At 38.4% G+C, this 10,951-nt stretch overlaps 1 protein-coding gene across 4 annotated transcripts; it reads left to right on the top strand.

Moving 5' to 3' along the window:
- The first annotated feature begins 14 nt into the window (after nt 1–14).
- stk16 (serine/threonine kinase 16) lies at nt 15–6,942 on the top strand. Of its 4 annotated transcripts, none has more exons than XM_042493057.1 (8): nt 15–21; nt 442–566; nt 1,557–1,776; nt 1,863–1,996; nt 2,721–2,808; nt 3,444–3,572; nt 3,728–3,849; nt 4,878–6,942. In XM_042493057.1, the coding sequence occupies exons 1-8, from the start codon at nt 16–18 to the stop codon at nt 5,014–5,016; spliced, it is 963 nt and encodes a 320-aa protein (XP_042348991.1). In that variant the 5' UTR covers nt 15; the 3' UTR covers nt 5,017–6,942. The 4 variants fall into 4 exon arrangements, with proteins under 4 accessions (XP_042348991.1, XP_042349009.1, XP_042349000.1 ...); XM_042493075.1 differs by having other exon boundaries at nt 16–34; XM_042493066.1 differs by lacking the exon at nt 15–21 and adding an exon at nt 23–53.
- The last annotated feature ends 4,009 nt before the right edge of the window (nt 6,943–10,951 follow it).

The following is a 10,951-nucleotide window of genomic DNA, read 5'->3' as shown; positions in this document are numbered from 1 at the left end:
AGAAGATGGAGCGCTATGACAGTAAGCTAAACTGGTAAACACGCAGCTAGCCGGTACGATTAAAGACGTAAAACCACAAACTATTGCATAGGTCTGTTATATTTAGCTGGTCATTGTGTTAGAGGACAACTAAAGTTACGCTGTGGTCGGGGCTAACGTTTTAAATCGACGCTAACGTCTCGTTTTTGCTGTTTTAGCGTTGAAGTTGCTAAAAGCTCACGATGTATGTCGGTGATGTGCTCTGTTAGCTAACTGTTAAAACGTTTGTTGACACTTTGTCAGTCAGCTGTCTTACCATATGTTTCGTTACGATAGACCCAAAGTTTGTCTCGCAGTTTGCTTTCAATAATTAATGTGTAAACTCGTAAATAACACTGCATTGTTGTATGTATCTCTCTGGTTGTCTCTCTAAAATAACTTCTTTTTTCACATTTCTTCTAGGCCCTTAAAAGCTTGGCGTTAAAAAATGTACCAGTCAAGATGGGGCAGACCCTTTGCATATGCTCTCGTGGCTCCCTCACCATTGATAACAAAAAATATTACTTTGTCCAGAAACTAGACGAAGGGTAAGAGAACATTTTGTTTTAAACGCCACTTAACTCAGTCTTTAAGGTTAAGTGTGGTTTTATTTTATATTTGTGTGTCAACAGATCCCCAAGAAAAAAGATCCTACAAGCCAAAAACTAAAAAAAAAACAACAAAAAAAAAAGAAAACACACGACTGAGCCTCATTGTTGCAACGGGTGATTTAACTGCCACAGTTATTATTCACAACATTATTAAATGTTTAGTCACACATATGATATATGTGGTTTCTTTTCATGAATATTGATTTGTTTTTTTGTAACATCACACCAGAACAATATTTTCGTTTTAACACTATGAAGGAACCATGTTCCATGTGCATGAAACCATGAATCATGCATACTGTGTTGCAGCAGGGACACATTTAGTTCCAACATTTTTTCTCCAAGAAGCCACATAAAGTGGCAGAAGTTTTACACTCTGCCTAAAAGTTTAAGAGTTGAAAGGTAATATTCCCTCACCTGTTATGAAGTTTTATTTTTGCTCCAAGTGGACTTATTCCCTCTGTTGTATGCAGCTAGTGAGTTTGATTGTCACTCTGTTCAGGAAGTACATGGCCCCATGGTTCTTTACTGATGAATTTGATGATGGTGAAGTTGAATGAAGTGCTGCTGAGAAAAATAAATAAATCAGTAACAAGGTACTATGGTGTAGTGTATTTCCGGAAGGGGGTGACAGGTGACATCCGTCTTTATTACAATCAACAGGGGCAGTGTTTGTCATTTCTGTCAGTCATAAAAATATCCACTTTCTGCAGTACATACAACTAGCTCACAAAATGTCAGTTGAAAAGAGTCCCCATAAAATGCACCTTTTATTTCTCTGTGATAAACATATCTGAGAAGTTTCAGAAAGACTTTAGAGATAGGACAAATGCATAATTGATTTTTGTGGCATCTTGTGGCATTTATTGTCAATATGAAAAACTCCTGCTCTCCCTGAACTCTAATCTCTCTGTGTCCTCTCCTCAGCGGTTTCAGTTACGTTGATCTGGTAGAGGGGGCGAAGGATGGGCGCTTCTATGCCCTGAAGAGGATCCTATGCCATGACCGCGAAGGCCGTCAGGAGGCTCAGACAGAGGTGGAGATGCATCAGATGTTTAATCACCCCAATGTCTTGAGCTTGGCTGCACACGCCTTTGTTGATCGCGGAGGCAAAACTGAAGCCTGGTTACTTCTGCCTTATATTAGAGTAAGTTGATAAAGCAGTTAGTATGACCAGACTAACCTTGGGGGAAATGATCTCACTCTGACATTTTGGTGTGTTTGTGTGAACAGAAAGGCAGCCTGTGGTCTGTACTCGAGAAGCTAAGAGACAAGGGAAGCTTAATGCCTGAAAAACAGATTTTGCAAATCTTGCGTGGCATCTGCTCTGGACTCAAGGCCATTCATGAAAAAGGCTATGCACACAGGTAATATATCTCCACATATACACACATACAGCAAACAATAAGATGCACAGGACAAGTATAAAGACTAGTGCTGATTTGGAGTGCCACACCAGTGTCTGGCTGGAGTCCCGTTAACTTTATTGATATCTGCACACCCTGCACTGCGATTAAAGAAAAGCACAATAAGACACATCAGGTCTAAACTGTTTGGTTAAATAATTCTTATTTTCCATGGGCTCTGGAGGGTGTAAGGATGGGGTGGTGACTGAGCCATTTTGAGCTCATGAAATGCAGATTTGATAAATTTGGTAAGAAATATCAATATTCATAACAGTGCTGAAATGCTTCATCACAGTACAGTCATATTATCTAGTTTTCAGCTCAAAAAACAAAAAATAAAATCTGCATTACCTCTTTAATATTGTAAGTAATGAACACACTGATCTTGGCTCACTAGAGTGGCTAACACTAGAGACCATGCAGCTTAGAAAAAAAACTGGCAATGTATAGTTTTATGTATTTTGAATTAGAATTTATACATTTGCTTTGGGTCTTTTTTAATGAGAATGGAAGATGTGCATTTTCCCAGAAGCTTTGGACGCTGCCAAGCCAGCACCGCCATCTCTGCAGGCATATATAGGTCTTACCTCATAAAGTTATTACACCTTACTTCATGCTCATTTACTCATTTTCCACAAGGAAACTTCTGAACACTGAACGCAATGTGTCTGCTCTAATTTGACAGAGACCTGAAGCCCACAAATGTGCTTCTGGATGAGGATGACAGGCCTCTTCTGATGGACCTGGGCTCCATGAATCGTGCAAGGATTGAGGTAAGGGCACAGGGTCTGAAGAGTTTGTTGAATTTAACTGATTCAGTTTCAAATTGTAATTATCTTTTTTTGTTTGTTTATTTGTTTGTTTTTTGTGCAAATTATAATCTCTGTACCTAAAATTGTTTTAGGCAGAAGGTCCTGATTTCCACCTCTAGATGGCAGAGTAACATTTTTAATTCTAGTGAGCAACATATTCAAAACACCCACTGGATATTGTAATGTCCCTGAATACAACATTGAACTTTCTGGATGTTTTACCAATATTAATAGATGTAACCAGTAACCATAATGCAACCACCATAACCTCCACTGTTTTCTGTGGGGAATTATTTTTTCATAGTTCTTAAGTGCAATGTTTGTTGCTCTTACTGGTCTTGTACGTGTTACCACAGCAAGTTTATTTTGTTATGTGTATATATAATATATATATATATATATATATATATATATATATATATATATATTTATTTATTTATTTTTTTTTTCTCCACTAAACAGCTAGAATAATTACAAGGGGAAGAGTTTTGTCATAGAATGAGTACATATCATTCCAAGAGAGACGGGCAGCATAACTGCTTTTTATTTTCAGCTGTCTGTGTTGCTAAAGGTTTGTCTTAATGAACATATTTCAGGTTAGAGGAAGCAGAGAAGCTATGACCATACAGGACTGGGCAGCCCAGCGGTGCACCATTTCTTACAGAGCTCCTGAACTCTTCAATGTAGAGAGCCACTGCATCATAGATGAGCGCACTGATATCTGGGTAAAGCTATGCATTGTGTATCATTTTTGTATGTTCTGCTTGGTGTTTTCTTAAGTGACATCAGTCGGCATCAGAAACCAATTGCTAAAGTTACTGTGGATCATTCACTGACTACTTCTTTTTCTCGTCTTTTTATATTTTCCGTACTCCTCCAGTCACTCGGCTGTGTGCTTTATTGCATGATGATGTTGGAGGGGCCGTATGACATGGTATTTCAGAAGGGGGACAGCGTTGCCCTGGCTGTCCAGAATCCAGTGACCATCCCACAGTCTTGCAGGTCAGTCCTGAGACTATAACATCATCTTACAGAGTAACTGGAAGAAAGTTTCCAGTCGATAGTGGTAAGAGTAATCCTCACATTTTTCTATTGAGAAGTTAAGCAAAAGTAACTTATAAGGGCTGGGTACTGTTCACATTTGTTATTGGCACCCGCACCAAACAGTGCTTTTTTCTTTGGTATTTTATTTTCTCTGTAACAACAAAAATGTAATTTTTGAACAAGCTGCAGCGCTGATGTAGTGGACCAGAAAGCAGCTCTACTCTGCTGCTCGTTTCTAAACACATTGTCTCTGTCTGTCTGTCCACTTGTGCGTGTGTGTGTGTGTACATGCATCCACAAGATACATTTTGCTGGTATAAAAATAACTGAATTGGAAAGCTTCATCTTAAAAACTTAATAGATAAAACAAATATTGATAAAGTTTTCCTTTAGGGACACACTTTACAATTGAAAAAGGTAATAAATTGCAATATATCAGAATATATATTATCACAATACTCAGCATGTTGCTGAATGTTTAAAATTACAATAATATTGTATTGTCACTAAAGTGTCATGATTATATTGTAACGTTGGGCTCCTGGTGATTCCCACCCCCAGTGTTTAGCATCTAGTAATATCAGGATATTGTTAAAATAATATAGAAAAGAATTGCAGCAGATCGACACTGCAGCGGTAATTTTGGCTCGCTGGGAGGCTGACGGAGCAGGCAGGGGGCTCTGTGGCAAGCTTACAGGCTTTGGGGCACTTCTGCCTCTTGTTTAAATCTGGTGTTTTCACCCAGATGCGGCCCTTTCTTTAAATGTTTCTAATTAAACAAAACTGCCATGTGAAAACACAACTTGGGTTAATTTTTTAAGTCAGCTCCATCCTGGAAATGTCACTTCCTGTTAAACAGAATACGTATTATTAATAATGATCCTGTGATTGATGCACACTTGTGCTAAACTTTAATAGTCACTTATTAAGGTTTAACAGAGATCAAATTAACGTTGTGTTAACTCATCTGTTTGTCTTGTGATCAGTTACTCAGAGGGCCTGCAGATGCTGCTGAGCTCCATAATGGTGTCGAATCCCCAGGAGAGGCCAAACATCAGCTGGGTTCTTGACCAGGTACAGGACCTGCAGAGTCGCAGCCCCAACACTCAAACCAACATGGTCTGATCTTGCACGGTGCACTGGATGTGGGGTCTTCAAAACCTTTGCACACATAAATGAACCTCTGCTTTTTTGATTTTAAAAATGTTTATTTTATTTGTTGACTTTGGTGTAAAAGCCTAGGTGCAGACTTTCACTCAGTTTTGGGAGCTTGGCAACAGTATAAGATTTTAGTTTGAATCAGCGGATCAGGCCTGTGTATCACAGTGGACTCTTGCTGTCCTTATAGACTTACTAAATTATGTGAAGAATCTGAAACGCCTTAAATGTAATTTCACTCTGCAGTATAATGCTTTATGTAAGGGTCCACGCTTTTCCTTAAAGGGATAGTTCAGCAATTTTCAAAATACTTTTATTTGCTTTCCCCAAGAGTGGTATGAGAAGATGGACACCACTCTCATGTCGGCCCAGTTATTGTGAAACTGGGGCTCGCAGTCTGTTAGCTTAGCTTCGCAAAAAGACTTGAAACAGCTAACCTGCATTCGTCCAAAGGGAACAAAATTCTAATCTTAATCTAATCTTATCATGTTATATCTTGTTTCCTTAATCTATAGGAAAACCAAAATGTAAACATGACAACGGGTGGTTCTTTTGTTTTATATTTAAGTTTTAGACTGGATTAAACAAGCAAGACATATTACATTTAATTAGTGAGCTTCATAGATGCATATAGGCTGATTTTGTTATCTCTGGACAGAGCCAGGCTAGCTGTTTGTCCCTGTTTCCAGTCTTTGTGCTGAGCTCAGCTAACCAGCTGCTGGCTGTCGCCTTGGTGAATATGCATATTTCTAAATATGCATTTAAAAAACAAAAGATTCTTGTCTTAAAATTGTAGTTTGCATTTTTCTTTTACAAGAAAAAGGATAACAGAAGCTTTGCCAAACTTTCCGGTGGATGAAAGCTACCTGAGTTGAATACATATCAGAATCCATTCCCTACTAAAAAAGGAATATGGTCCAGTTCCCATTACTTTTCTTTATCTCTATTCCTGAGTTTTGTGTGTGTAAAATCTTGTGTTTACACGTTTGCTGTAATCAACAACTTCGCCTTCAGCTTTTCTCCACATCCTTCACTTGAACTGTTTGTCTTCACTGGGGGAAAGTTCAGAGGCAGAATGCTCCTCACCTGCAATGCTGCATTTGAACACACAGAGGTGCTCCACCATCACAATCCTCCGCTCCACATACTGTCATGTCTCTGTTGGTACAGTTGATGATGTGTGAACGAGCTCTTTGTAAAACACAGCAAAGAGTGTCCGCTTATAAAAAAAAGAAGAAAAAAAAAAAAGAAACAGGTGTCAGGCGCTACTGTAACACACCTAAACAATAGAAAACAAACCTTTAATCAGTTAAAGGAACAACTTATTTTTATTAATTAAGTCAGTGTCATATGCCATTGAAGTCTAACCTTCACCTTTCACTGTATTGTGTTTTTAAACAATATTTTTCATTCCAGCTATGCTTGTGTTAAATTCAATGTTTCTGTCGTGTGAATGTCGTCTCACACTTTTGTTCTCTCAGGGTTCACCCACATCTCAAAGGGGCTGACAGTCTTACATTCAGTAGACCTAAATGGTACTTTTAAATGTTACTTTGGGCATTTAATTTAAGATGAATGCTTCTGTGACTCTGTATTGCAGTTATTTGGACCATAGTAGGACTAAACAAATCCTTGACTTAATCAGTTAGATGTTGGAATGGTAATTGGCATACTGTTTAACTATATCGAGTATGAATTTTTTTGTTTTTGTTAATGGCAAATGAAGACTGGTATCACGGAGTTGGTAAACAAAATATTTTATTTAAAGTATACTGATGGAGTTCAAAAATATTAATAAGCTGGGGTGTGTCATTTGATCATGAAAAATCTTGTTAAGTCTGTTTTATTTTATTCACTGCACATTAAGGATAAATAAATATGAAATATGTAGCACTCTGTATACAGTTTTTAACATAATTGTAAAATGAAAACAGCATCCTAAATTTAAAAAGTAGTTGGTCAAGAAAGGTATGAGATCTATATGCAATTACATGGTCAGCATCATTATATGTATTTGGACGGCACTTGTAATTAGTTGGTTCAGCTACACAAAATCAAGCTATATAATCTCTAGCGACAAACATTTACAGTAAAAGTAAGTGAAGAGCTCAGTGACTTTGAGCGTGGCAGTGTTATAAGATGCATTTCAATAAGGAAGTTTCAGTCAGCCAGAAAATGTAGTATTAAGTATTACTAGCTAAATGTATATGAAGTTTGAAAAGTTAAAATACTCATAATCCAGAAAAAATGGCCTCTGAGTGTTTTATTACAGGGATTTTCCTGGCTCAAAATGAGGTGGTAACATCCTGATCAAGTGCACACACGTGCATGCGTGCCATGGCGGCATATTTCAGGAGTTCTGAAAATAACAGTAAATGTTTGTGAATTGATCTTGGTGACACTGCACCGTATTTAGTTAAGTTAATTAACTTTTTTAAAATAAAACTTAAACCAAATTATGCAAAAGCACATTTTCTCAAATTAAGTGTTGTAGTGTAACCAACAGGAGACAACTGATGTGTAAGGTGATTTTCGGGGACTGCACTGTATAAAAGTGAAGGTACATGTTTGCAGTAGGTCATCTCTTTTAGGTGTTGTACTTTGTAGACAGTCCCTGCACATACAGCCAGCTGCACACAGAGGGTAACTGTGGAAATCGCAGTGATCTGTTATGAAGCAAGTTTGTGTTTGGTCATAAACAACAGAATCTCTTCCTTTGTTTTGAATTTGTCTGAAGATTTTGGTGACGGTCCTCACTGACAATAGTTCTTGAATCTTTTTGTTTCTCCAGTTAGACACTTTCTTGGTGTCTTCATGTAAATGAAGACAGATGGTTTCACACCACTTGCATGATAGGAATGTCATGAACACACCCACTGGCTCACTGTGAAGTCTCCGGACACTGACCTGCTCTATTAACACATGAGCTCAACTGGACATCCCCCGAACTAAATTGTACCAGAAATTTGGGCTGGGTGATATGGAGAAAACCAAATATCTTAATATTTTTGACTAAATACCTTAATATCGACATTGCAGCAATATTTTATACAGTTAGATTTTTTATTTTAAAATAATTTGTAGTAATGTGTATGTAATTACCAAGTGGGTAAAGGCAAATAATAGAACAGCTAGAACCATCTGGTAATTTTAGAAAATAACTTTTAATTTTACTGTAATGCAGCCTCCGAAACCAGGAAAAGGCAACACTTACATTATTACAATATCCAATCTAAAACAATATCTAGTCTCATCACAATATCAATGTAAAGACAGATTTAGACAGTTGCGTTCTCACACACAGCTTCTCCGGATAAAGTCTAGATAAGGTTGGTATTTGCAAAGGGGCCTCTGACTGTAAGCGAATGCTCTTGTGGCTGAATGGAAGCAAATCTCTACAGTTAGGTTCCAAAATCTTTTGTAAAACCTTCCCATAAGAATCTTTCATTAGAATACAATGCTCATGCGGGAAAAATTTGGGTGTCCACATAGTTTTGGCCATGTAGAGTAGCAAAAAGTGCTGTTAAAGGTGACATTCCTTTCTTGAAAACACATCCTTTTATTCTTTTATGTTAGCTAATAATGTAGTATTGTTTTGTTTTTTTAATTATTTGTTTAATTGGAGCTTTTAAAATAACACATTTTTCATGTGTGTTTTGCAGTTTCACATTAAATGAGAAATTATTTTTTTCATTAAGTTGCTTCAGTTTTAGATTAATCATTTTCCATGGCAGACAAACACAACCTTCATCTGAAAGTGTTTTGAGCGCCGGTGGCCATTCTCTGCATCTCGCTGTGTGTTTGCGTGCGTGTGTTTGCGTGCGTGTTTGTGCACACATCCTTGGAAACAAATATCAAACTGCTCATGTAGCAGGATTTACAACCCTTACGTCCACTCAGATCAGTGAGATGTCACACTTCACTGCTGTCCCAATTACTTTCAAAGGTAATTTCGACCTTAGCAGGCACACACACACACAGACACACACACACACCAATGACCGGTCATAAAGTATACATAACATACTGCATATTTACAGTGCATATGCCCTTTTATACACAAACACCCTAAGGATTCATTATACTTGAATTAATGATATCCCAGCTGATTTCTTCCACAGGCCCACCTACAAATCCCAGACTCCCCTGGGACTGGGTCTAGGACAGAGCTGTGTTTATGGGTCCAACATGTGCCCCCCCCCCCCCCATGCACTCACACACACACACACACACACACACACACACACACACACTTTTTATATTTACTATCATCTCCCAGTGAGGGGCTGAAATGATGTCATACAACACAAGCGCAAGGTCAACTCAATGTTTGCATTCATTTTAGTACCAATTTCATGTGCTTTTGCTTATCGTTCAGTTAGGGGGGTGCACTGGCAGTTTGGATCGTGTGTGTGTGGTGTGTGTGTGTGTGTGTGTGTGTGTGTGTGTGTGTGTGTGTGTGTGTGTGTGTGTGTGTGTGTGTGTGTGTGTGTGTGTGTGTGTGTGTGTGTGTGTGTTTCATTTGTAACCCCACCCCAGTCCACAAACACACTTTAGCTCTCACACCATAAACCATCTGCAGGCTTTATTGATTTGGCAATGAATCAATTAGTGAATTATTTAATTAGCAAAGCATTATGGGTCAGCACAGAGCTGCTCCCATCCTGCGGTGTTCCTAGGTCCCTTTAAATCATTTCACACATATGTTTTGGACCTCATGTGGATGTGAGCATGTGAGTCTCATCTGTGCAAAATAACTGTGCAAAACTTTTCTAAATACAGTGAATTCGGACGTGATTCCTGTTAGACCTTGTAAAGTCGCCCAGTAAAGTTTCGGTTGTTACTTCCCAGACGAGGGATCTTATTTCTTTAAAGCTTTATGTGTACAGACCCAGAACTTTTGCTGTCACTCAAGTCCAAATTAGCCTTGGCTGCCGCTGAAAGAGGGAGAAATATGGACATTACGTCTGCCCCGTTGAGTGGATGAGTTATGACTTGTGTTTGTGATTGAGGCGTTCTTTCCATCCAGGGGCTTTCTTTGTGCTCATTAATTCATGGGAGTGTTTGGGTTAAAATGCATAATGAGTTCATTAAAGGGGATTGGCGTAATCAGGAAAGGTATTGCCTTAATTACTGGCTCAGGGCCAGATCTATCCGTTCTCTGTGAGATCAGCAACCCACCCTGTCGACAGAGCTCACTAATTTAATTAAGTGTACAAAATGCTACACCCTAACGTCGCCCTTGGGGGCAATTATGGCACTAGAGATTGAAAGATCTCCGTCGGGGGTATTTTACTTACTGGCAGGAGATTGCCTGTGTCAGTTAGCTGATTGCATTGATTATATTGATTTGTAACAGCTTTTCGGGTAATTTCATCTGCAAAGGTGAGAGCAACACGTTGGCCCGAGGACTTTTTTATTTATTCTTTCTTTATTTAGACCCTGGACTCTTTTGCCAAGTGATTAGATGAAATGGAGCTCCACAATAAGTCTTTTAAAGTGGGAGTTGGGGAGGGAGGATCGATAGTTTTTATTTGCCGTCTAAGGTCAGTACAGGTTGGATATTATGAATTCTTTTAAAGGCATTGCAACTCTTTCACCTACAGTGAAAGTGCTTCATGCTTATGCTGAAACAGCAAAAAGTGGCTTAAACAGGCAGCTAGGAAAATATTTTCAGCTCAAACGTCTGACAAACTGGATGGGTTCTAGTTTACCTAAATCACACAAATTAGCACTTAGAGATAGATTCCTTCATTTCTGCTGTGAAAGCTGGTCTGAATTGCAGAGCTTTGGACAGATACTTCATCAAACAGTGTGTATGTACACTAGAAAGATGCCTGTGTAGTTAATGTTAGTTGCCATCTTTAACAAAATTTGATTTATATCAGAAAAGTTGAAACAG

This window comes from Plectropomus leopardus, chromosome 1 (genome assembly GCF_008729295.1).
Source record: "Plectropomus leopardus isolate mb chromosome 1, YSFRI_Pleo_2.0, whole genome shotgun sequence".
In the NCBI taxonomy this organism is placed as follows: Eukaryota; Metazoa; Chordata; class Actinopteri; order Perciformes; family Serranidae; genus Plectropomus; species Plectropomus leopardus.
The sequence above is the reverse complement of the archived record's forward strand: the minus strand, read 5'-3'. Positions and strand labels throughout refer to the sequence as shown.